Genomic DNA, 26,068 nt, shown 5'->3' with positions numbered 1-26,068 from the left:
TGCAAAATCACTTGAAACCTATGTTATAGTTAAGCTTAAACCACTGCTCTTTATAATAATAATACAAACAGGTATTATTTCATTTAAAAATACCCAGTAGTTATGATTTTATAGGCATTCAAAGTTCGCTTAAATATTGAGTCCCGCCGACGGTCACGTGACCCCGCGTGACGTACATTCACAGTGTCCGCTCACTAGAAAACGGATATGAACATACTTAAATATTTTTTTTTGTAAATACAAACTTATTATACATATTAACACCCAGACCCATCACAGAAATTAAAATTGAACCAAACCTAAACTTGATGCGATTGTGTCGTTTTATTGCGAATTACCTTCCAACTCCATCATTAGACCCCGATTACTATATAGAATTAAAATACTAATCAATACAAAACGAACCACGACGCACCACAACGAAGCAGCCCAAACTCGATGCATTTAAGTCGTTTTATTATAGAGTTCCTATGGCCACCTTCCAGCTCCATCATCAGATCAGCTCCATGTCATCATAATATTGCATGGTCATCCAAATCACATGTGTTTGCGAAATTTCAGCTTAATCGGTTGCCTGGAAGTGGGTCTTAATTCAGCTTGCAAGATTCCATCCATACAAATATGAGCCAGTCACTGTAATATGACGTCACGCGCATAAAATGGCGGGCCGGCCGCCGCCCGCACTTTTAAAATTCAATATCTTGGAAACTAATTGACGTATCGAAATAATTCTTTCACATGTATTTTTTATTTTTAACAGAGAATACAGAAAGCTAAAAAACAAAATTAGTGAACATTCTTCATTGCCGATAGCAGAAAGAAAAAAGTTTAATTTGACTATGGAAAAATATTCGTCTTGTTCGACTTTTTCGTCAATGGCCTTTAGAAACCATTTTCAGGACTCAAAATGTACAGAGGAAAACTAGTATATAACTAAATGAAATTACCTGAGTATAGAAAAGTATCCGAGCCTGTTGAAGGGGTGCAGGAACGCGAAGTCCTCCTCATACTTGCGCGGGAGTCGGAACCGCATCATGTTGGGCGCCTTCTCCGGCGCCTCGTAGCGAAGGAACGACTCGCGTCTCACTGCCAGCCGACCGAACTCCTGGCCAAGTTAAAATCAAAGTTATAAGCTTGAAAATAAGACTGGTGGACCAAATAACAAGGACAAACTGGTAAGCAAAAGCTAACGAACTCTACCGTCAGCCGCCCGAACTCTTCCAAAGTAAAGTAAATATCACAAGCCTGAGCATAAGACGTAAAGCAAACAAAAAGGATGATGAACTCTAATAAATCTGCTAATGCAAAAGCTAACGAACACTATGTTTTAGTGGCTGCTTAAACCATGACGAACCACAGTATCTAACGGTAAACGAGACCCAGATTTTTTTTCTTTTGAGTGGTGTTAAGGGCTTACGGGTTGCTCCTTAGCGAATTCCACCGCATCCTTGATCTTGGGCAGACTCATGGCCTTGGACAGCACTTTCGTCGAGATCGTGAACACCTGCACGTGGGTCACCGCTCTCACGGTGTAGTAAGCTGGTACACCTGTATACAGATTTTTCAGCAACTTATATCGTCATCTAAACTCTAACTAAACCAGTAGTTGTTAGGTATAATACGGCCGTGCCATTATCAGATCACCGTGTATTGTATCAGAGTTCAGTTTTCGCTGAGGAGTTTTCGGGCGAAAAGGAGACAAAAATAAACTATGTGATTTTGTTATTCAATGAAGCATCTCAGAATTACTTACGTAGTAAGCACTCGAGAACACCAAAGTGGCTTTTCACGCCAAGAGATCCTACCACTTCTTTTGTGTCGGGGTCAACAATCTATAAAAGAACCAGAAATATAGGTACATAAACTGCCAATATTACAGGTAGATATTAAATTGTCTACCTACCTCACAAATGCCCTGTTTGATGAGGTAGATCTCGTTGCTGATGTCTCCAGTGTTTAAGAGGATCTCGTTTGGAGTCGTGTAGAACAACTTTGCTTTAGAGGACACATTCTTCAGCTCCTCTTTGTTGAGTAACTAAGGTAAATTATAACAATGCAGTAATTAAAGGTTCACTTATTAATAACTTTCTGGTGTAAAGTCGGTCTAACTAATTTAAACGCGACTGGTCTTGTACTTAATGTAAACTTATGCATTTACCTTCATAAATGGTATACTGAGCAAGTACTTGCTTCTCTGTCTAGTCACGATGTTCTGGTACACGTGAGGAGGCAGGTCGTAGAAGATCGAGGTCTTTCTATTCGTCATTGAGTACGCCTAAATCATTAAACAATATGAGTACCTAAACATGAAAATAATGTATTAATTATACAAAAAGCAATCCAAATTTCAAAGTCAGTCAGTCCTATTCCAAAGTTGTAGGTACTTAAACTAGTTTGTATAAAATTTTGGTATCGAAGAATTTGCATCGGGGTATGCTTTTAAATCTACTTTTACACAGTTACACACCTTATCCGTATACCAGCATAGCTGCAGATACGTGATAAACCTTTGCCGGAGCTGCTCATCCACTTCATTTCTAATAAGAAAGTCTTTGACATTTGCAATACAAGAGTCGTAGTCTTCTCTGAAAAACCAAAGAAAAAAATTAAGGCTTGATGAAAAGGCAATCTTGTGAGCGACATTTTTCTTACTTCACTTATTCTCCCTCACCAATTTAATACTGATTGAGCACATACCTCAGAGCCGTAGTAACCATGATGGTGGCCGAATACACCGCCTCGATGAATATGTGCAGCACGATACAAATCTCCAACACCACCATAGTGTACAAAACGCTGTGCCAGTTCTCCACTCCAAAAGGCTCCATATGAGCTACAAAAGGAATGAATCCGCATTCACAGTTCATTTTAAAACTAGTTGATTTAACTAAGCTTGTAGCCTAGGCGCAGACCACTGACTTTTAGTTTGCCGATAGTTGGGTCCGATTTTAATTTGTACGAATAATCGGCGGATACCAAATCGGTGTAATGTGCGCACTTTCATACATCTCCATACTGATTAACATCCCGACCCAATTATCGGCCAAAGTCGGTGGTCTGCGCCTAAGCTTATGCTAAGAAAAAAGCTAGAGATACATTGCTCATAACCAGTTGATTATTATAGAGCTTATTATCTAGGGATACCTACAATCCTACATACACTGAATTTTAATAAAATACGTGTCTGAATGAGGGCTATCGTTTTAGCGCTCACCAGTTAGCGCCACTGTAGAGTAAGGTCCTGTCACTTGCTAGTAGCCAAGACAGTAGCACCAACTGGTGAGCGCTAAAGTGGTTGGAGGACTATCGCATTTGCACTCATCAAGATGGCGCCACTGTAGAGTAAGGTCCTGTCAATCGCCAGGGGTGCCAACTGTTAAGTATAAAAACGATAGCCCTCATTCTGAATGGACCTACTCGTAAAGGTGATCATGGATATAGCCCAGTAGAGGCCGAAGATGAGCCGGTGCACCACAGTTTCCTCGTCCAGGGTGCTGTTCTTCCAATACGGAGGGTGGGTGAAGTTGCCGACTAGACAATAGTTGAACCTGGAATACATAGTGTTCGAGAAATAGGCCACTAAAATCATGACACTGGTTAAACTGACACGATTTAAAGCACCAAGTCACCTTATCTACCTGGTAATTTACTCTAGAACCCTCTTACTTCTTTTAGCATTATAGTGTAGGAATAGTCTGGTCCGTGAGCACGTAGAATTTTGTCCAATGACCCCTAGCTACCCATCCTTATTGCTCGCGCGTAATTATATTGCTGTCGCGACTGTGCGACTGGCACCCGCAGTGAGTGTGCGAGCGCGATAGCAACACATGATGGGTAGCTAGGGGTCATTGGACAAAATTCTACGTGCTCACGGACCGGGCTTTACCAGGGAACCGACCTGAAGCACATAAAGCCCTGCTGTATCGAGGCGATGAGGTAGCACGCGATGACCAGCAGCAGGGTGTAAGACATGAACCGTAATACGTTACTGTTGTACACGCACATCTCCTCCATGGATTTGAGCACTCGGAACACCTAAAAACAATACAATAGTAAATGAAGGAAATTAATCAATGAAAATAAAATATTATTCATTCATCAATATTCATCATCTCTATCGTAGGTATTGTTTGAACATCGTACTTTTAGAGAGTTAATGTCTCTATGTACGGACGGGCTTTGTAGTAGTCGTGGAAATAAAATATACTCGAAATTCGGAGTAAAAATGTAAATTAGTTAAATTACATACACACTTAGATTAATAAAGCATACACACAATTACATTATTATTTACAAATTCGAGTCAAGAACGAGAGAAAAAACAAAAGATTGTCGAAATTCCTCGATGAAAAAAGAATTATGTTTTCTTGGTGGCCAGTGTCGCGCCGCCGCGTGGTCAAAGAGTCCTTACGCATGTGGCCCAGCCATATGCGGCGTAGGCGTTATTATCTATCAGCTATAAGAAGTACCTATAGAAGTCAAGTCGGTTTTATTTATTTGTTTGACATTGTTCACGCATGATACCTTTGCGGGACAATTTGTCGCCAGTTTACCTTCGGCAGCCGAAGCAATTTGTTGATCCCAGCAAAGTGGTCAGCAGACTGTATGCACTCGAAGATGGGCAGGGTGCCGACCACGTCTATTACAAACCAGTGGCTGCGCATCTGCTGGGACGACGTCTGGGCGAAGGTTATTGGAACTCCTAGAACAGTATTAAAATGACATAGATAGGATCTTTTTAGTATAATACCTTAGTTTAGAAGTAACTGATTACCTAAAACAGGCTTGCTAGTAAAAAATAATAATATGTTACACTAAAAACCCCTATTGTACACTCTTCATGATAAAAAATATTATGTTTGGTATAGGCGGACGCCGGACAACTTAGCTGTAAGCCTCAGTATGTTAAAGTAAAAATAAACGAACCTTCTTCAACGTTAGCACCAGTCGAAAGATGAACAATCAAATCAACCAGATAGAGCGCCGTCACCACGTAGTCAAAGAATCTAAATTCCAAAGGCACCGTTTTTTTGAAAATCAGGAAATAGGGATGCGTCTAGATTAAAAATAAAAGAAACATTATTACCTTAATGAAAACTACCGGTCTTATAATGTGCATCATTATTGTGCCTGCATGTAAATGTAAAATGAAATTCCTTACAAAACAAACGGTGAGGATGACACAGCACATGAAGGAGTGCCAGGCGATCTGCAGGGAAGACCACGGCTGCAGGATGCAGGGGAACGTAGAACGGAGGCAGATGGCATCGGCCTCGTCAGTCTGTCTTCCATCTGCGCGCTGATAGTTGAGAGAAAATTTAAAGTAGAGAAAGACAGCCTACAGCTAAGATAAAAGAAAGTACTCGATGGTCTGTGAGTTCATATCTGGCAGAGATTATTTATTAGACCTACATTTCTCATAATGTAGCAGCCGGCAATCTCCAGAAATATGTCCCTTCTGTCCAATAACAGCTTGCCATCCGAGTCGGTGGCTTCCTTCAGAGCCATCAAATTCTTTTTGAAGTGTAAGATACTGCTCTTGTACCTGTAGAGTAATTGTCTGAGTAATTTTAAAGCTTCGAAAATCCAGTAAAATGCGGATGCAGATGAAAATAATATTACTTGACATCTTCAGGAATTTTCAGGCTATAGTGCTTCTTCACTCTCTCCAAGTGTTCCTGAAATGTAATGGTAAGGCTTTAACATAATAATAGCGGTCACACGTTACAGCAGCCACAATTAATACTTGTTGGAGGTCAAGCAGTAGATCATCGCTACATAGGAGATGCAGCGGCAGTAACAACGACAGGTGTGTCAGAAAATGCCTCATTTAGTGTCTGAGTTTCTTGCGCTGCTTCTTCTCAGCACTGGCCCATTTATTGTCCTGAAGCAGTGGTAGGGTTAATACTGGGACGTGTAAAAGTGCTTTTTTAAAGCCTACTTACAGAAATAAATGAGTTTTATGAGTTTTTTATGAGTTTTTATTTCCTTTAGCGCTCCTGCACACGACGCCGCCACCGCGCCGCCGCCGCGCCTACGCCGCGCCACTACACTGTTCATACGCGCCGCGTAAAGCCCGCCACCGCGCCGTCAAAGCATAATTTCACCGGTCCGGCTTTGACGGCGCGGCGACGGCGAGGTGGCGGCGCGGCAGCGGGCTTCACACGGCGCGTATAAACAGTGCAAAGGCGCGGGGGCGACGCGGGAGCGGCGCGGCGGCGGCGTCGGGTGCAGGAGCGCTTAGTGGCACAAAGACTTACATTAAAAGAAGCCAGTATGATCTGCGTCTGGTGGGTGTCGTGGCCGTAATTGTTGGCGACGCGCCACAGGTCGGGCGCGTGCAGCGCGTGCGCCGTGCAGAAGGTTGCGGCGCGGATCTCCACGTGCGCGCGCGCGCACGCCGCGGCCGCGCTTCCACCGCACCCCGCGACCGCCGTGCCGCGCGTCATGCGCACCACTGCTGTGCTGTCGTCTTCGGCAGACAGCATCTAGGGAATTTGGTGCAGTCCTGTTTTCCCCCTGTCTACCTTAGGGAGACAACTGGATTTTTGAAGTCCTGTTGTCCCCCCTAAGGGAGATGTGACTATGATGAGACATCCATAGCTGAACCGCATATCGCGGTCGACCCAACCTGTGCTGTCTGATTCTTCGCATTACATGACCAACTGATGATTTTATGTACGGATTTTCTCCACAACCACAACCAGCACGATGTGGTCTCCTGCTTATGGATTACCACAGTAATAGGCTAGTTTCCTAAAAAAACATTTTAGTCCGTCATGTTTAATATCAAAAAATATTGGACACATATATTTTTATTTGTCAATCTAACAAATAATTACATAGTTATGGTGCGTTGAAGTTCCGCACGACGTCACAACGTGCGGCAATTTTATGCACGCATTGACGTCACGGGCCTCTTCTTATGAACTTTGGCGCGCTTTATCTCTTTCAATTTTCATTAGTTTGAAAAAGTGAAAAATACGTGTAGAGTATTTTTTGATAAGTTAACTGACGGACTAATTAAAACTCTTGCTTTTTGACCCAGGAAACATCCCTATTCTTTGCATTCCATCAACTCGTTTTATATTCCATGTATTGGAATTGAAGTACTTTTTAATGAGCAATTGCGACTTTTTTCAGCAAGTTCTCCAAGTGGAATAAATGCTGTATTCCTGAAAATGTACAAATGAATTTGTAGAGTCATTCATTACATTATACCTCACCTCGATATCTCCATAGGTGATGTAAATGATGGAAGACTTTCTAGTGGTCCTCTTGATGATGGTATCGCCAGGAATGTAATGGATGGTATTCATGGTCTTCGCCACTTCAGACAGAAACTGATAGGACAAATCGCAAAGGATACGACTCTGAAAGCCACGGACAATTTAAAATTGATAGTTTTATTTTAATTTTATTTTCTTACTAGCTTTCCGCCCGCGGCTTCGCCCGCGTGGAATTTTGTCTGTCACAGAAAAACTTTATCGCGCGCGTCTCTGTTTCAAAAACCGGGATAAAAACTATCCTATGTTCTTTCCCGGGACTCAAACTATCTCTATGCCAAAGTTTAAGCGGGAAAGCGTAACAGACAGACAGACAGACAGACAGACAGACAGACAGACAGTGTTACTTTCGCATTTATAATATTACTAGCTTTCCGCCCGCGGCTTCGCCCGCGTGGAATTTTGTCTGTCACAGAATTTGGGATATAGTTGGGATTGAATGCTAAAGGGTTACCTTTTGCGTGGCCTCAAAGTAGATTTCGGTGTTAACAGTAGCTGGTAAAGTGGGAGGATATGTGGGCAGGAGTTGTGTGGCTGATACAGCCTTTTGTTTGTGCCAGTACATCTTGTAGAAGGTTTCCACCTTTTCCCGTAGACTAGGAAGCACGTGCGACTCTTTCTACCACAAAATAAAAACAAAGTTGAATTAGCAATCTCATGATGACATAACAGATTCTAAATCACATTAGTGTCATTAGCACACGTACCATTTCTTTCATAATCAGGCGGTAGCGTGCGCGGAAGGCTTCTTCTGGCCTCATGTAGATGCTGATGACCAGAGACAACGAAGCCACGGCAGCGCCAGTCACCACAAGGCAGCCCGTGATCATCACCAAAAGGCAAGCTATTCGCTCGATATCGTTACTTGGTGCCACTGACGGTCTGGTAATACATAATCATAAGTGATAGTGAAGAGAAACAACGACACAAAAACGAGCGAGGAGACGTTTTTGATTTTCCTAATAGTTAACCTACTTTCTACTTCTGTATGCCACACAACAATCAACATATTAGGTAAATTAATCATTTAGCTAGTTACTTTGTAATGACTCATTATACTCATGTCTCATGTGTATACTATTCGTCTTCTGAAACCTTGTTTCTTTCTTTCTCTACATTTTGTTATTAAATATTTATAGAGTTGTCCACTGTTGTTAGCAGTAGGTACTCACTCACATAAAAAAATTGGATTATGCAAACTGTGTAATTCTATAATATGAGATGATGATGACACTTCACAACACATACTTAAATGAAGGTAAAGGCCGTAGTGTAGTATCTTACTAGGTAGTAGAAACCAAAATGGAGGTTTTTAAGTATCATAAATTGGCGTGCTCTCTATTTCTATGAATTATCTCCAAAAATCGCACCCGATCGGTATGAACATCTTGTTGACCATGTAGATGGCCACCAGGAACTGTCCGGCGGTGTACGTGGAGTCGTCAGTGAGATTCCCCTGCGCTTGCTCCAGTTGCACTTCGAAGAGAGTTCTGCGGCGAGCCACTTCAGTGTACTGACGTTCGTACTGAAGCATTAGGTTTAATATTATGTTAATTGAGGCATATAAAACTATTTAAAACAATGCGGGTTTACATTGGGTCTGATATACCAATGACATGCTTCAAGGACAATCTAGCTTTGAGTGTCATTTCATTCTTAATTTGTCACTCAAATGGGCTCTTTTTTTTTCTGTACAACTGCTTTTCCCACTTTGATCCTGGAGCCGGTATTAGCCACAGTTGAGGATGATATGGGACATAAGACATAGTCCCCGACATAAGTCGGGGAACCTTTAATTTGGCCCCGAGCTGGTATATCCATAAGGCTATAGCAACACAGGATCTATTAAGCCCAATAGACCTCTAAGACCTGAGTTTAAGTTAAGGTGATTACCGCATCGACACGTATCCAAACGAATGCCCATGTAACCCTCAACACGAAGAATATGTAGCAGTATTTGAGCGTGTTGCCCAATATGCTGCCTTTTAAGTTGTAGTCGTTCAGTTCCCCTGTGAATTTTCAGTTATTGTTACATGCATGAATGAACTTTAGCAGTATAAAAATAAAGCGCAACATAGCAGTCAAGTTAGTCTAAAGCAAAAATATAAATTAACTACTTACAAAGAAATTTGAACGGTCTATGCAGGCGAATGTAATAGCAGATGAGCTTGAAAACATTTGCCGTGTCAAATGCTGACACGTAATGGAGAAATGATATAAAATCTAAAATGAAACGCACTGAAACAAAATTCAAACATATCATCTGTTCTGTTCTCGTAGCCAAATCAAAGGTTTGTAATGTATCTGAATGATTTTTTGGAGGACATTAAGCAGTTGGTCCAATAGAGCCAACAACAACTTAAAAAGATGTGCACTAGCTAATTAGCATTAAGTAGGTATCGAGGTTCATAAAACTTTTCATAACTTAATGTCTGACAAATCGCCTCAAAAAGATTCGTGTTGCAGCAACGATAACGACATAGATGATGATAACCTGAGATGACAAAACACTGGTAAAATAGACAGCTAACCATGTGGGCAAATATTACAAACCTATAGTACAAGTGCCGAGATATTCATTGCCGGAAAAGAAAAACATATTCATGGCGATTGTCGCTACGTGTAAGAAGTACACCACGTTGTAAATGATATCCAGTACTGCAATCAGGGGACTCTATAATCAGAAAATAGATAAGTAGGTAATTATAAATAGACGTTATAGCCATAGAAGAATGGAAAATGTTAAATTGGAAATGTTGTAAATTGAATACCTCATCTGATTCAGTTGGAATCTTACCTATACGATTTTTCGTATTTGATCATTTTCCGATCCCTTTTCTAAAAACACGTCTGCATTTACGATAAGATTTACCTCTACCTACCTATTTTTGTTTCATACAAACCAAATTTCTGATGAAGACGTCGACTTCATCCCTGGGGGCGGCGGTCTTGACGTCGCCCACGATGACCCAGATGATGGCCAACAGCGCCACCACGCAGATGAGGCAGTTCCACAGGGTGTCCTCGGGCAGAGACCGCAGCCAGCTGAACACGCGCTCGCGAGACCACCAGAACGCGTACTCCGGCTGGATTGTATATAATTTCTATCTATTCATCATGATGAGACATGTAAAGTGCCCCATAACTACCTACCTTTTTTTATTTACTACTAGCTTTTGCCCGCGGTTTCACCCGCGTGAAATTTAGTTTGTCACAGATCGTCATAAATTATAGCCTATATGTTAATCTGGGTTATAAACAGTAATACTGTAAAGTTTCAACAAAATCCGTTCAGTAGTTTTTGCGTGAAAGAGTAACAAACATCCAGACATCCAGACATCCAAACATCAAATTTATAATATTAGTAGGAAGTAGGATATTTTTACGTTCATAAGTGCCACCAGTGGTCTAAATTCAATAAAATATTTTTGATTTTGATTTTGATGGTAAGACATGACATCCATTGCTGAATTATTATTTTATTTAGACTGTTAGAAGTGTACCTACTTGGGACTTTTGTAATCATTCTTGCTCTACTATAGTAGCTTACTAGACAAAACAGTAGCACAGACAGTAGTCATGGGTTCCTAACGAAATTCCCATCCCAAATCTTACTTAGTTTTCGGCCTAAATTCAAGGTGAAAGAGTCCTAGAACAATTTTTATTTTATTTACATAAGTTTTTACCTGGACTTGTCGTAAATAAGACTGGAACTCAACATCTCTGAAGGCACCGTAACTTATTCTGCTACCCTTTTTTGACATTTGCATATATTTTCATTCAATTATAATATTTAATCACATCAGTCACTCTTATTATCTCAAATAGTTATATTGAAGAATCTTTTTTTCGATAAATGAATAGTACAACAATCAACAATAGCACTTGAAACAGCTCTGAAGGTTTTTGACATATTGGAAAATCTGTTTTTTTTTTCTAACAGGATTGGAAAATCTGCCGCCTTTTTTGACAGATTTTATTTTTTTATGGCGTCTTCTGGTTGCACGCATGAATACTTCTTGCTTAGAGGTTTTAACCTCTTTATTAACGTGGCGCAGGCGCAGAAGCTTAGTGGAGTGTCCTTGATAATCACGCTATCCGATGTTATTTATTTGTCGATGTCGGCACATGCATGCAGCCTACTCAACTGAAATAGTATTTCAACAACACAATTTATTATTTTTCGTTAAAATAAAACAATTGTAATTATTTTAAACAATATTTATATTTGAAAATTATTTCAATTCTTTTTATGTAATGACATACCATAAAACATCTTAGTTTTTATGTAACAAAAAATAATATCACATTATTTTAACAATTACCATAAACTCTTACACATCATTCAAATCTTACATTTTGTATGCAGATTACGATACCACACACAGATGTGATATTTGTAAAAATTACGTAATTAAAAGCTTCTGTTATTCATATGCAACCATATTATATAAATGTAGAAAAGCTAACGACTTTTAAAACCTAATTTTACAACTACGAGTATTTTTAATAAAACAAAAGTTTAAAAGTTTAATATCGCTAAAAATCTGTTCCGATCCGAAGGCTCAAACTTCGTGGAAGATACAAACAGAATCGGTTTTGCATTTTTAATATTTTTATAAATACATAATAGAGGTATAATTTGTTTACATGTAAGTATTTAATTTGTACTAAACGGAAAATGCACTAAATATAAATAAATTATTCTGCTTTGACTCTATTTCTTTCATACTCCTCGCGGAACTGCTGGTTGAGGCGGTGGCCGATCTTCGTCCGGAGCCACTCCGGGGCGACTTTAGTCAGGGTATACTGCAAAAGAAACCAATATTAACCTTACAGATATAGTAAAAAAAAGACATAACTGCCACTTAGAGGCCATCGATAACTTGTAAAAATAATGAGTTCAGAGTTATTGAGCTTGAATCCTCAATGTACTCAAAGGCGTCGTATCAGGCAGAGAAGGTTTCACTTTCAGTCTGAAACGTTTTCATCTCCCTCACTTACCATCAGGTGAGATACAGGCCAAGAGCTTCCTCGTTGTGGATAAAAAAAAATGATTAAAGTGATAGAAACAGGTAGAGTTGAAATCAAAGTAAACCTCACCTGTAGCCCGTGCACCCAGTAGCCAGTAGTGTTGTGCACGCGGCCCAGCGACGCCACCGCGTGCCGGGCGTACGTCCCAGCGTCGGGCACCAGCGGGTTCCCGTCGAGCAACCGCTGCGAAAACGCGTTGATCTTCGTCGACACGAACAGCGGCGAAAGGTGCTGGACGTACACCCCTTTGGATGAGTACTCCTCGCGGAGGGCCAATGTGAGGCTGCGCACGTAAGCCTGGAAAGAAAAGTTTTACCAATTATCTGTAATTCAGACTGGAAAGGCTAGCGTGGAAATAGGGCATATTTTGCACCTTTTGCGCTAAAATTATGATTATCTTGCCACAAACAAAACTAATGTTGTTCTGATAACTTCTTTTAAAGTTTCATTTAAATACTCATGTTCCAAAATAATATGTTCAACGAAACGAAAATAACGAGTGAAATAACTAGACAATTCACTTAACTTATGACTCATGTTTAAAAGTACATACTTACCTATAAACAATGCTAATGAAATATTCATTTGCCTGTAACAGTGCAGAAAATGAGAAGGGTAGAGGTCTCTTGCCAGTGTTTTCGTACGTGTCACTTTCAGCGGCAGCGGCTGCAGCACCATGCGAGGAACCACCAGCTTCGTCATCAGCGTTACAGCGCCTTAAAGCATCTTCTCTCATTCTCCTCTTACCTTAGTGGCAGCATAGATTCCCATTAGCGGCAGCGGTTGCAGCTCGGAGCCCGAGGACACGTTGTCAACGGCGCCGCGCCCGCGCGCCTCCTTGTGAGGAACCACCACCTTCGTCATCAACGTCACGGCATCTCAAAGCAACTTCTCTCCTCTTCTTACTTTAGTGGCAGCATAGATTCCCATCAACGGCAGCGGCTGCAGCTCGGAGCCCGAGGACACGTTGACGACGGCGCCGCGCCCGCGCGCCACCATGCGAGGAACCACCAGCTTTGTCATCAGCGTCACAGCGCCGATGTTCACGTTGATCAGCTCCCACGCCTTCGACGTCGGGACTTCACACACCGCCATCGGGTAGTCGTAGTTGATGCCCACATTGTTCACTGGAAGATGGATGTCGCATAGTTTAAGAAATGCTCTACTCGTTGTATACCTATTATTCTGTTTTGGCATTTGGAGGTAAGACAAATAACCAGAATTCCTCTGTAGCTGAGGAAGTTTGATACACCTTTAACATTTGGCATCCTTTCCATCAGGTTCCATAAGTATGTACTCAACATAAGCCAAGAGCTTCGAAGAGAAGTAGGATCAAAAGTGACGCAATGATACCTATAACTAATTAATGAACAATAAATACCTACCTAATAGGTGAAAATGATGCAGTGATATTACACAAAAGCTAATGAAGAAGTAGGGTCAAAAATGACACAATGATGTAACTTAAATGAAAAAGTAGTAGGTCAAAAGTGACACATTGATATAACTTAATAATTAATGAAGAAGTGTTAGTAGGTACCTAGGTCAAAGGTGGCGCGTGCATAATTTTCCAATTGATTCGTTGTAACGAGTTCGTAGAGCAAGGCAGGGCCAGATGTATCTTTTTAAAGTGATCTGTCTTTTGTAAGTATGTACTATTAAATTATAGTAAAAAGTCTAAAACAAATAAAGAAATATTGACTTTGACTTTGACTTTTGAAAGTTAAATACTTAGCACAAATAATCAAAAACTGACGCGAGGTACCTATGATAAAATATAAGGTTTAAAAGTAGGCTTTACTGTAAAATACGTATATTTATATGATTTTAACATTAATCTCACCAAGTATGCCCAATGGGATATCCTTGAGCTCTTCTTCGATGTGCCCGTACACCTCGGCCCCTTTGCTGAAGTCAGCCACAACAATCTTCGTCTTGACACTGTGCTGCTTCTCTGTAAGAATTATTTACAGCAGTTAATTTAAGAGGAAGTGTTCGCACTTTCCCGCAAGGTCCCTGAACAAATCTGTCGATAAAATAATAATAGCTCTACAAGACAACAAATTAACGAGACAAGGCATAGTTTTGTGGATNTTCAGTCATTTTTAAAGATATCAAAAAAGTAAAAATACAGTATTCATTCTAATTTTTTGTAGTAATTTTTGGCATCTTCAACAAAAATTGTGCGCCATGTCCATTATGGAACATCATTCATCTCCATCCCATCCTATCTGGCCAAAGTGGAAATTGTAAGCTTATTCCTCCATTTGCCTGTTAAATTATAGTGAATCGTCCTCCTGTGAAAACTAAGTGGTCTGATGATAATGCCCGTTATCTCTTACATGTCGAAGTAAGCAGATAAGTCCAGCAGCCAGGAGAAGTAGTAGAGGCCGGGCCACTGCAGCACCAGGTAGGAGTAGGACGGGAACACGATGGCGGACAGCAGCGCGCAGACAGCCCAGTACCACTCGTACTCGTAACGCACCAGGTAGTCGCTTACATGTCGAAGTAAGCAGATATGTCCAGCAGCCAGGAAAAGTAGTAGAGGCCGGGCCACTACAACACCCGGTAGGACTAGGAGTAGGACGGGAACACGATGGCGGACAGCAGCGCGCAGACTGCCCAGTACCACTCGTACTCGTAACGCACCAGGTAGTCGCTCACATGTCGAAGTAAGCAGATAAGTCCAGCAGCCAGGAGAAGTAGTAGAGGCCGGGCCACTGCAGCACCAGGTAGGACTAGGAGTAGGACGGGAACACGATGGCGGACAGCAGCGCGCAGACTGCCCAGTACCACTCGTACTCGTAACGCACCAGGTAGTCGCTTACATGTCGAAGTAAGCAGATAAGTCCAGCAGCCAGGAGAAGTAGTAGAGGCCGGGCCACTGCAGCACCAGGTAGGAGTAGGATGGGAACACGATGGCGGACAGCAGCGCGCAGAAGGCGCGGCACCACTCGTAGCGCAATAAGTAGTCGCCGTCGGGACGGATGGTGAAGCGCGGGAATATGTATCTGGGGGGAGAAACGCCGGTCCAACGTGCATAACTTTAATACAAGACGGTGAGCTCTACAATGTAGGGATATTCCTGTTCCTCTGACAGACTGATTTTCAGGTGTTAAATCACTTGTGCTTGTACTCACTCATTAGGAATTTTATTATTTTCTTGTTCCTGGGGTTTATGATAAATTAAATAAGAAAAGCTCACAAATAGATAGGTAAGTCATGTGAAACTTACAATTGCCGATAGTAAGAAAGAAAAAAGTTTAATTGATTTGACTACGGAAAACATTCGTTTCGTTCGACTTGTTAGGCTCGGATCTGTCAATGGCATTTAGAAACCATTTTCATGACCCAAAACGTACAGAGGAAAACTATTATACATATACTAAACAAAATTACCTGAGTATAGAAAAGTATCCGAGCCTGTTGAAGGGATGCAGGAACGCGAAGTCCTCCTCGTACTTGCGCGGGAGTCGGAACCGCATCATGTTGGGCGCCTTCTCGGGCGTTTCATAGCGAAGGAACGACTCACGTCTCACTGCCAGCCGACCGAACTCCTGGCCAAGTTAAAATCAAAGTTATAAGCTTGAAAATAAGACTGGTGGAGCAAATAACAAGGACAAAGCTAGTAAGCCAGTAAAAACAACCGCCAAGCCACCCTAACTCCTGGCCAAAGTAAAGTCAATGTCACAAGCCTGAAAATAACACCCGTATTCACAAACATTATTATGAAGTCACACAGTGCGCGTGGACGCAAAGGGTGCCTGAAACCTATTAATAGACGATACTTATTGAGTGAGTGCGAACCAGTCATAAAGCTCTTTTCAATGCTGTGCGTTCGACTTCGCAAAGCGTTGCTACTTTACTTAAAAGTATCGTTTATGAATACAGGTGTAAGACTGATAAAGCAATCAAAAAGGATGACGAACTCTAATAAAGCTGATGAAGCAAAAGCAAACAAACACTATGTTTTTATTGGCTGCTGAAACCATTTGTGCCTAACGGAGACCCAGATTTTTTTCACTTGTAAGTTGTGTTGTGGGCTTACGGGTTGCTCCTTAGCGAATTCAACCGCATCCTTGATCTTGGGCAGCCTCATGGCCTTGGACAGCACTTTCGTCGAGATCGTGAACACCTGCACGTGGGTCACCGCTCTCACGGTGTAGTAAGCTGGTACACCTGTATACAGATTTTTCAGCAACTTATATCGTCTAACTAATCCAGTAGTTGTTAGGTACAATAAGGCCGTGCCCTTATCAGACCACCGTGTATTGTCAGAGTTTCAGTTTTCGGTTCGATTTTTCTAGAATTTGCATTGCTTAAGTACTACTTACGCAGTAAGCACTCGAGAACACCAAAGTGGCTTTTCACGCCGAGAGACCCTACCACTTCTTTTGTGTCAGGATCCACAATCTATAAAAGAACAAGAAATATAGGTACATAAAATAACTGCCAATGGTCAAAAAGTCAAAGTCAAAGTCAAAATTTCTTTATTTGTTTAGACTAATAAATAGTTCTTACAAATCGTCATTTTGCTCTTAAGGAGCCTCTACATGTCTCATAATCTTTTTACCCTACCAGCGCTTCGAGACCAACATTTGGCAAGTGCTGAGAAGAAGCGCCGCAACAAACTCAGTCACCACTGTCTGCCGGTATTACAGGTAGATATTAAATTATCTACCTACCTCACAAATGCCCTGTTTAATGAGGTAGATCTCGTTGCTGATGTCTCCAGTATTCAGCAGGATCTCGTTTGGAGTCGTGTAGAACAACTTTGCTTTAGAGGATACATTCTTCAGCTCCTCTTTGTTGAGTAACTAAGATGAATTATAACAATGAAGTAATTAAGGTCACTTATTAATAACTTTCTGGTGTAAAGTCGGTCTAACTAATTTAAACGGTCTTCTTGGCAGAACTATTCGCACTACTTTACCTAATGTAGGTCGGTCATTCTCCGGATCTGGATTATTTTGTTGATTACCCCGACCTTTTTTATTTTTGAATTTAGAGTAAGTTTAGGTAAAACATTTCAAAATAGACATTATTACGAGCATATTTTTTATATTGGCCCATCTGTAGCAAGCAGGAATAAAAAGTTATGCGACATCAAAATTTTCATGGTCAGGGTAATCAAAGTTGGGAGTCAGAGTAATCAAAAATAAAACAAAATATTTTATTTTCTAAGGTTTTTTTAAAGTTATGGTAAAATACATGTTATTATAACTAGCCATTTGTTATTTTGTTGTATAAACGACNTATGCATATTACCTTCATAAATGGTATACTCAGCAAGTACTTGCTTCTCTGTCTGGTCACGATGTTCTGGTACACGTGAGGAGGCAGGTCGTAGAAGATCGAGGTCTTTCTATTCGTCATTGAGTACGCCTAAATCATTATAAACTATGAATTCACAGTAAACAAAAAGATATCTAAATCGTTATATTCAATAGGGTAGTATATTCTTATCATACCTTGTCTGTATACCAGCATAGCTGCAAATATGTGATAAACCTTTGCCGGAGCTGCTCATCCACTTCGTTCCTGATGAGGAAGTCTTTGACATTTGCAATACAAGAGTCGTAATCTTCCCTGAAAATCCAAACAAATAAATTTTAAGGCTCGACAAGAAAGCAGTCTTGTGAGCGACTTATTTCTCTCTTTGTTCATCCTCCGTCACATTTTTTGCGGTTAATTAATATTGTTTTAATGCTGATTGAGCACACACCTCAGTGCCGTAGTAACCATGATGGTGGCCGAATACACCGCCTCGATGAATATGTGCAGCACGATACAAATCTCCAACACCACCATAGTGTACAAAACGCTGTGCCAGTTCTCCACACCAAAAGGCTCCATGTGAGCTACAAATGGTATAAATTCGTATAAATCACAGTTGATTTCAAAGCTAGGAGATAATAGCTAAGAAAAAGCTTAAAGCTAAGGATACATTGCTATTATCTAGTTCAGTGTTTTTCAACCTTTTTCATGACGCGACCCCCCTCCTAGTATGAAAAAATGTTTTGCGACCCCCCGACAATTCACTTTTTTTCGTGCATTTTATCATTCTTTGTAACAAAGATGTTGTAAAAATTTATAAAAATTCATAAGTTGTAGGGACCGAAGTCTTCAATCCGTACAACATTTATACTCGTACATAATCTATTTTTAAAACTTAACTGTTTTTTTACCGAGGTAGTTTTTACGACCTCTCGCGACCTGATCTAGTTGATTTATTATAATTAGAGCTCAGTATCTAGGGGCACATGAATTTCAATAAATTGTGTGAATTCTGAATGGACCTACTCGTAAAGGTGATCATGGATATAGCCCAGTAGAGGCCGAAGATGAGCCGGTGCACCACGGTTTCCTCGTCCAGGGTGCTGTTCTTCCAATACGGAGGGTGGGTGAAGTTGCCGACTAGACAATAGTTGAACCTGGGATATACAGCAATATTATTCGAGACTTATGTGATGCTAAATAAATAAGCAACTTGAAAAAATCGAACTGCCAGTTCAGTGTCTAAGTAGCTCAGTTGGAAGAGCAGTCGCCCGGCAAGCGAAAGGTCGTGGGTTCAATTCCCGCCTTAAGCATTTCGATTTTTTCCAGTTGTTTATTTCAAGTTTTGTTTGAGAAACGACTGTAATCGCTAATAAATTTTAATTATGTACTGTTAGAAAATAAATACCAAATTGCACCACATTGTATAATCAAATTCATTTGGTATCTTTAGAAGTTATTACACTTTGAGAGACATTTCCTAAGAAACCATAAGGAACATGTCTACTGAAATCATAACCCTCGTTAAACTGACACGATTTAAAGCACCAAGTCACCTTACCTACCTGGTAATTTACCCTAGAACCCTCTTACTTGTTTCAGAATTATAGTGTAGGTACCAGAGAACCGACCTGAAGCACATAAAGCCCTGCTGTATCGAGGCGATGAGGTAGCACGCGATGACCAGCAGCAAGGTGTAGGACATGAACCGTAATACGTTACTGTTGTACACGCACATCTCCTCCATGGATTTGAGCACTCGGAACACCTAAAAACAAAACAATAGTAAATGAAGGAAATTAATCAATGAAAATAAAATATTATTCATTCATCAATATTCATCATCTCTATCGTAGGTATTGTTTGAACAACATCGTGCTTTTAGAGAGTTAATGGCTCTATGTACGGACGGGCTTTGTAGTAGTTGTGGAAATAAAATATATTCGAAATTCGTATTATATTATGTAAATTATTATATTATTATATAATGTAAATTAGTTAAATTACATACACACTTAGATTAATATAGCATACACACAATTACATTATTATTTACAAATTCGAGTCCTCGATGAAAAAAGAATTATGTTTTCTTGGTGGCCAGTGTCGCGCCGCCGCGTGGTCAAAGAGTCCTTACGCATGTGGCCCAGCCATATGCGGCGTAGGCGTTATTATCTATCAGCTATAAGAAGTACCTATAGAAGTCAAGTCGGTTTTATTTATTTGTTTGACATTGTTCACGCATGATACCTTTGCGGGACAATTTGTCGCCAGTTTACCTTCGGCAGCCGAAGCAATTTGTTGATTCCAGCAAAATGGTCAGCAGACTGTATGCACTCGAAGATGGGCAGGGTGCCGACCACGTCTATTACAAACCAGTGGCTGCGCATTTGCTGTGACGACGTCTGGGCGAAGGTTATGGGCACTCCTAAATCAGTAAATGTTTATATTTTTAAACTGGCTGATAATTAATAAATTAATGGCTGCTGTAGAATACGACAAAGAAAAGAAGAGGGAAGTTATTAAAGAATTTGTGTTCATATTTCAAACTCTGAAAGGAGTGTAGGATGAGGTAGTTAAAGAAAAACCTAATCTTCTCCCTCTATAGAGATTAGAAACCTGAGAAAAAATCTAATTATGTGAAATAAAAATAACGAACCTTCTTCAACGTTAGCGCCAGTCGAAAGATGAACAATCAAATCAACCAGATAGAGCGCCGTAACCACGTAGTCGAAGAATCTAAATTCCAATGGCACCGTCTTCTTGAAAATCAGGAAATAAGGGTGCGTCTGGATTTAAAAAAAGAAAATTAAAGAAATAAATTATTACCTTGATAAAAACTACCGGTCTTTTAATATGCATCATTATTGTACCTGCATGTAAATGTAAAATGAAATTCCTTACAAAACAAACGGTGAGGATGACACAGCACATGAAGGAGTGCCAGGCGATCTGCAGGGAAGACCACGGCTGCAGGATGCAGGGGAACGTAGAACGGAGGCAGATGGCATCGGCCTCGTCAGTCTGTCTTCCATCTGCGCGCTGATAGTTGAGAGAAAATTTAAAGTAGAGAAAGACAGCCTACAGCTAAGATAAAAGAAAGTACTCGATGGTCTGTGAGTTCATATCTGGCAGAGATTATTTATTAGACCTACATTTCTCATAATGTAGCAGCCGGCAATCTCGAGAAATATGTCCCTTCTGTCCAGTAGTAGCTTGCCATCCGAGTCAGTGGCTTCCTTCAGAGCCATCAAATTCTTTTTGAAGTGTAAGATGCTGCTCTTGTACCTGTAGAGTAATTTTCTGGGTAATTTTAAAGCTTCAAATACTAATAAAATGCGGATGTAGATAATAATCTTACTTGACATCTTCAGGAATTTTCAGGCTATAGTGTTTTTTCACTCTTTCCAAGTGTTCCTGAAATGTAATGTGAAGGTCTTTACATTGTAGAGCGTCCAAATGATTGTCAAAAGTTAAAGTTTCTCAAGACAACTGTCATAGCACGGTCAAGCTGTCGATCCTCACTACACAGGTATTGCAGCGGTAAAAACAACCGGTGGGAAGGGCCAGGAAATCTTTGGCGAAAAGACTTACGTTAAAAGAAGCCAGTATGATCTGCGTCTGGTGGGTGTCGTGGCCGTACTTGTTGGCGACGCGCCACAGGTCGGGCGCGTGCAGCGCGTGCGCCGTGCAGAAGGTGGCGGCGCGGATCTCCACGTGAGCGCGTGCGCACGCCGCGGCTGCGCTGCCTCCGCATCCCGCCACCGCCGTGCCGCGCGTCATGCGAACCACTGCCGTGTTGTCATCCTCGGCTGACAGCATCTAGGGAATTTGGTGCAGTCCTGTTGTCCCCCTGATGTCTACCTTAGGGGGACAACTGGATTTTTGAAGTCCTGTTGTCCCCCCTAAGGGAGATGTGACTATGATGAGACATCCATAGCTGAACCGCATATCGCGGTCAACCCAAACTGCGCTGTCTGGTTCTTCGCACTACATGTCCTACTGATGATTTTGTGTACGGATTTTCTCCACCACCACAACCAGCACGATGTGGTCTCATTATGGATTACCGCAGAAATTCTTTGAAGGAACTGCATTTCTTCAACTCGTTTTATGTTCCATGTATTGGGATTGAAGTACTTTTTAATGAGCCATTGCGACTTTTTTTTAGCAAGTTCTCCAAGTGGATTTAATTGTATTAATAAAAAATGTACAATATTAATTACTTAGAGTAATTTAATTATACCTCACCTCGATATCTCCATAGGTGATGTAAATGATGGAAGACTTTCTAGTGGTTCTCTTGATGATGGTATCACCAGGAATGTAATGGATGGTATTCATGGTCTTCGCCACTTCAGACAGAAACTGATAGGACAAATCGCAAAGGATACGACTCTGAAAGCCACGGACAATTTAAAATTGATAGTTATATTTCAATTTTATTTTCTTATTGAATGCTAAAGGGTTACCTTTTGAGTGGCCTCAAAGTAGATTTCGGTGTTGACAGTGGCTGGGAGAGTGGGGGGATAAGTGGGCAGGAGCTGTGTGGCTGATACAGCCTTTTGTTTGTGCCAGTACATCTTGTAGAAGGTCTCCACCTTTTCCCGTAGACTAGGAAGCACGTGTGACTCTTTCTGCAATAGCAGTGTCTTTATTTAGTAAATGCCTTAACAGATGGACTAAATTAGTTAAATTGATGAAAATTATTAACCTAATAACAAAATTCAGCATCAATACAGCTTCGTGTACTATCAGTAGAACACGTACCATTTCTTTCATGATCAGGCGGTAGCGTGCGCGGAAGGCTTCTTCTGGCCTCATGTAGATGCTGATGACCAGAGACAAGGAAGCCACTGCAGCTCCAGTCACCACAAGACAGCCCGTGATCATCACCAAGAGGCAGGCTATTCGCTCGATATCGTTACTTGGTGCCACTGACGGTCTGGTAATACATAATCATAAGTGATAGCGAAGAGAGACAACGACACAAAAACGAGCGAGGAGACGTTTTTGAATTTCCTAATAGTTAACCTACTTTCTGTATGCCACACAACAATCAACATATTAGGTAAATTAATCATTTAGCTAGTTACTTTGTAATGACTCATTATACTCATGTCTCATGTGTATACTATTCGTCTTCTGAAACCTTGTTTCTTTCTTTCTCTACATTTTGTTATCAAATATTTATAGTAATGACTGACCACTGATGTTAGCAGTACCTACATACTCATATAAAAAATTGGATTATGCAAATTCTGTAATTCTATAATATGAGATGATGATGATGACACTTCACAACAGATGATTGTGAAGGTAAAGGCTATAGTGTAGTATCTTACTTTACTGAAAAAAAAATAAAGGTATAGTTAGCAACCAAAATGTAGGTTTTTAAGTATCATAAATTGGCGTGCTCTCAACTGCACTTTTCTATTTCTATGAATTATCTCCAAAAATCGCACCCGATCGGTATGAACATCTTGTTGACCATGTAGATGGCCACCAGGAACTGTCCGGCGGTGTACGTGGAGTCGTCGGTGAGATTCCCCTGCGCTTGCTCTAGTTGCACTTCGAAGAGAGTTCTGCGGCGAGCCACTTCAGTGTACTGACGTTCGTACTGAAGCATTAGGTTTAATATTATGTTAATTGAGGCATATAAAACTATTTTTAAAAAATGCGGGTTTACGTTAATTTGGGTCTGACACACCAATGACATGCTTAAAGACAATCTAGCTTTGAGTGTCATCTCACTCAACTGTGCTCTTTTTTTCTGTACAAGTACAACTGCTTTTCCCACTTTGATCCTGGAGCCGGTATTAGCCACAGTTGAGGATGATATGGGACATAATAATAAGATATAGTCCCCGACATAAGTCGAGGAACCTTTAATTTTGTCCCCGAGCTGGTATCTCCGTAAGGATATAGCAACACAGGATCTATTAAGCCCAATAGACCTACTAAGACCTGAGTTTAAGTTAAGGTGATTACCGCATCGACACGTATCCAAACGAATGCCCATGTAACCCTCAACACGAAGAATATGTAGCAGTATTTGAGCGTGTTGCCCAATATGCTGCCTTTCAGGTTGTAGTCGTTCAGTTCCCCTGTGAATTTTCAATTATTGTGACATGCATGAACGAAAAATAAAGCGCAACTTAGCAGTCAAGTTAGTCTAAAGCAAAAATAGCAATTAACTAGGTACTTAACTTACAAAGAAATTTGAAAGGTCTATGCAGGCGAATGTAATAGCAGATGAGCTTGAAAACATTTGCCGTGTCAAATGCTGACACGTAATGGAGAAATGATATAAAATCTAAAATGAAACGCACTGAAACAAAATTCAAACATATCATCTGTTCTGTTCTCGTAGCCAAATCAAAGGTTTGTAATGTATCATGATTTTTTGGAGGACATTAAGCAGTTGGTCCAATAGAGCCAACAACAACTTAAAAAGTTGGGCACTAGCTAATTCGCATTAAGTAGGTATCGAGGTTCATAAAACTTTTCATAACTTAATGTCGGATAAATCGCCTCAACAAGATTCGTGTTGCAGCAACTGAGATGACAAAACACTGGTAAAATAGACAGCTAACCATGTGGGCAAATATTACAAACCTATAGTACAAGTGCCGAGATATTCATTGCCGGAAAAGAAAAACATATTCATGGCGATTGTCGCTACGTGTAAGAAGTACACCACGTTGTAAATGATATCCAGTACTGCAATCAGGGGACTCTATAATCAGAAAATAGATAAGTGCGTATTTTATAAATATGCATAAGACGTCATAGCCATAGAAGAATGGAAAATGTTAAATTGGAAATGTTGTAAATTGAACACTTCATCTGATTCAGTTAAAATCTTGTACGATTTCTCGTATTTGATCATTTTCCGATCCCTTTTCTAAAAACACGTCTGCATTTACGATAAGATTTACCTCTACCTACCTATTTTTGTTTCATACAAACCAAATTTCTGATGAAGACGTCGACTTCATCCCTGGGAGCGGCGGTCTTGACGTCGCCCACGATGACCCAGATGATGGCCAACAGCGCCACCACGCAGATGAGGCAGTTCCACAAGGTGTCCTCGGGCAGAGACCGCAGCCAGCTGAACACGCGCTCGCGAGACCACCAGAACGCGTACTCCGGCTGAATTGTTGATAATTTCTACTTATTCATCATGACATCCATTGCTAAACTATTTAGACTGTTAAGGGTTTCTAACGAAATTCCCATCCCAAATCTTACTTAGTTTTCTCCCTAAATTTAAGGTGAGAGAGTCCTAGAACAATTTTTATTTTATTTACATAAGTTTTTACCTGGACTTGTCGTAAATAAGACTGGAACTCAACATCTTTGAAGGCACCGTAACTTATTCTGCTACCCTTTTTTGACATTTTCATATAATTTTCATTCAATTATAATATTTAATCACATCAGTCACTCTTATTATCTCCAATAGTTATATTGAAGAATCTTTTTTTCTTTATATAAATACAACAATAGCACAAACAGCTCTGAAGTTTTTTGACATAAGAAAATCTGCCGCCTTTTTTGACAGATTTTCTTTTTTTTTATGGCGTCTACTCGTTGCAAGCATGGATACTTCTTGCTTAAAGGGTATAAAACCTCTTTATTAATGGTGGCGCAGAAGTTTAGTGACTCTCGACACTCGAGGAGTGTCCTTGATAATCCCATTATCCGATGTTATTTTATTTGTCGATGTCGGCACATACATGCAGCAGCCTACTCAACTATAGCCTGACCAGGAACATAAAAACCCTCGCCATGTTGCGGAAAACTAATGGTACTAATTTCTTTTAATGGCAACAGTTACTGAAAACTTCATTAACATGTCACCTTGCATGTCAGTCTATTGCTGTCAAAGTGTAAACAAACTTTATTTTAAATGTGTGCAATTGATTTTGTGAATTAAATTGCTAAAATATTTTTATAGTCGTGAAAGAAAAGTGGTTCACAATGTGTTAATGTATTTGTCGAAGAGAAATACCAAGGGTTCGGACAATATTTTCATTGAATAATGTTTCCAACAAAGGTTGTCAAATTGACTGACATGTTTATCGTATAGTACAGTCTACTATGAAAATTAGCTGTAGTTTGTTTCAACTACCTATTTTAAAGTTTTTTGTCACTTTCTCAGTTTTGAGTTTTATGGAATTGGGAAAGAAGTACCGAGTTTGAAGCGTTCATGAGCAGACATTGCAGTTGAATATTCAAGTTCTGAATTTGATTATTGATGAAAAAAAAATCCTACTAGCTCGATTGATGGTTTCATTTAATTTATTTAAACCAGGTTACCTTTATTAATATTTTTTCGTTAATTTATGAAAATATCAAATTAGCCCGTAATCCTGAATCCTGATACATAAATTTAGCCTATTAATTTAACACAGGTACGACTGTACTCAGTGTTGCACTATCAAATGCAATTGAAGCGCCTCTAT

The 26,068-nt window shown here is 40.4% G+C and overlaps 4 protein-coding genes across 4 annotated transcripts in view; all 4 read right to left on the bottom strand.

Moving 5' to 3' along the window:
• The window catches only part of LOC114350138 (uncharacterized), a 30,667-nt gene extending 19,617 nt beyond the window's left edge, over positions 1-11,050 (bottom strand). The window contains exons 1-21 of the mRNA XM_028300793.1: positions 10,973-11,050; positions 10,190-10,372; positions 8,657-8,811; positions 7,994-8,168; positions 7,741-7,905; positions 7,227-7,373; positions 6,261-6,488; positions 5,623-5,678; positions 5,413-5,545; positions 5,162-5,299; positions 4,927-5,056; positions 4,554-4,702; positions 3,899-4,035; positions 3,418-3,548; positions 2,698-2,833; positions 2,468-2,585; positions 2,159-2,275; positions 1,904-2,035; positions 1,754-1,832; positions 1,418-1,548; positions 948-1,105 (exon numbers count right to left, since the gene is read on the bottom strand). Coding sequence (XP_028156594.1) covers positions 948-1,105; positions 1,418-1,548; positions 1,754-1,832; positions 1,904-2,035; positions 2,159-2,275; positions 2,468-2,585; positions 2,698-2,833; positions 3,418-3,548; positions 3,899-4,035; positions 4,554-4,702; positions 4,927-5,056; positions 5,162-5,299; positions 5,413-5,545; positions 5,623-5,678; positions 6,261-6,488; positions 7,227-7,373; positions 7,741-7,905; positions 7,994-8,168; positions 8,657-8,811; positions 10,190-10,372; positions 10,973-11,050 — 2,876 coding nt within the window. The remainder of the gene's footprint in view (positions 1-947; positions 1,106-1,417; positions 1,549-1,753; positions 1,833-1,903; positions 2,036-2,158; positions 2,276-2,467; positions 2,586-2,697; positions 2,834-3,417; positions 3,549-3,898; positions 4,036-4,553; positions 4,703-4,926; positions 5,057-5,161; positions 5,300-5,412; positions 5,546-5,622; positions 5,679-6,260; positions 6,489-7,226; positions 7,374-7,740; positions 7,906-7,993; positions 8,169-8,656; positions 8,812-10,189; positions 10,373-10,972) is intronic.
• A 500-nt stretch (positions 11,051-11,550) lies between these two features.
• Positions 11,551-13,184, bottom strand: LOC114350137 (inactive hydroxysteroid dehydrogenase-like protein 1). Its single transcript, XM_028300792.1, has 3 exons — positions 13,068-13,184; positions 12,390-12,617; positions 11,551-12,095 (listed from the first exon to the last, which is right to left on the bottom strand). The coding sequence occupies exons 1-3, from the start codon at positions 13,182-13,184 to the stop codon at positions 11,988-11,990; spliced, it is 453 nt and encodes a 150-aa protein (XP_028156593.1). The 3' UTR covers positions 11,551-11,987.
• A 15-nt stretch (positions 13,185-13,199) lies between these two features.
• Positions 13,200-14,423, bottom strand: LOC114350136 (very-long-chain 3-oxoacyl-CoA reductase-like). Its single transcript, XM_028300791.1, has 3 exons — positions 14,390-14,423; positions 14,164-14,274; positions 13,200-13,447 (listed from the first exon to the last, which is right to left on the bottom strand). Exons 1-3 carry the CDS (start codon positions 14,421-14,423, stop codon positions 13,200-13,202), a joined length of 393 nt encoding a protein of 130 aa, XP_028156592.1.
• A 235-nt stretch (positions 14,424-14,658) lies between these two features.
• Positions 14,659-25,000, bottom strand: LOC114350134 (uncharacterized). The gene is made up of 26 exons (XM_028300790.1): positions 24,923-25,000; positions 24,570-24,752; positions 24,216-24,336; positions 23,812-23,928; positions 23,589-23,704; positions 23,063-23,217; positions 22,368-22,542; positions 22,070-22,234; positions 21,849-21,995; positions 21,192-21,419; positions 20,959-21,014; positions 20,753-20,885; positions 20,502-20,639; positions 20,257-20,386; positions 19,877-20,025; positions 19,229-19,365; positions 18,624-18,754; positions 18,046-18,181; positions 17,792-17,909; positions 17,589-17,705; positions 17,006-17,137; positions 16,655-16,733; positions 16,369-16,499; positions 15,720-15,877; positions 15,149-15,331; positions 14,659-14,815 (listed from the first exon to the last, which is right to left on the bottom strand). The coding sequence occupies exons 1-26, from the start codon at positions 24,998-25,000 to the stop codon at positions 14,659-14,661; spliced, it is 3,570 nt and encodes a 1,189-aa protein (XP_028156591.1).
• Between the last annotated feature and the right edge of the window lie 1,068 nt (positions 25,001-26,068).

The sequence above is a fragment of the Ostrinia furnacalis genome, unplaced genomic scaffold, assembly GCF_004193835.3.
Source record: "Ostrinia furnacalis isolate ACB-3 unplaced genomic scaffold, ASM419383v2 OfSCF0786, whole genome shotgun sequence".
Classification (NCBI taxonomy): domain Eukaryota; kingdom Metazoa; phylum Arthropoda; class Insecta; order Lepidoptera; family Crambidae; genus Ostrinia; species Ostrinia furnacalis.
The sequence above is the reverse complement of the archived record's forward strand: the minus strand, read 5'-3'. Positions and strand labels throughout refer to the sequence as shown.

Bases quoted from the DNA above. Each gene is read 5' to 3' on its own strand.
- LOC114350137 (XM_028300792.1), bottom strand. From the start codon at position 13,184: ATGACGAAGGTGGTGGTTCCTCACAAGGAGGCGCGCGGGCGCGGCGCC. The intron at 12,618-13,067 runs GTAAGAGGAGAA...TTTTCTTTCCAG, and splicing joins GAATCTATGCTGCCACTAAG to GCTTACGTGCGCAGCCTCAC. The intron at 12,096-12,389 runs GTGAGGTTTACT...TTTCTTTTGCAG, and splicing joins ACTGGGTGCACGGGCTACAG to TATACCCTGACTAAAGTCGC.
- LOC114350134 (XM_028300790.1), bottom strand. From the start codon at position 25,000: ATGTCAAAAAAGGGTAGCAGAATAAGTTACGGTGCCTTCAAAGATGTT. The intron at 24,753-24,922 runs GTAAAAACTTAT...TCAACAATTCAG, and splicing joins CTTATTTACGACAAGTCCAG to CCGGAGTACGCGTTCTGGTG. The intron at 15,332-15,719 runs GTAATTTTGTTT...TTCTCCCCCCAG, and splicing joins GGATACTTTTCTATACTCAG to ATACATATTCCCGCGCTTCA.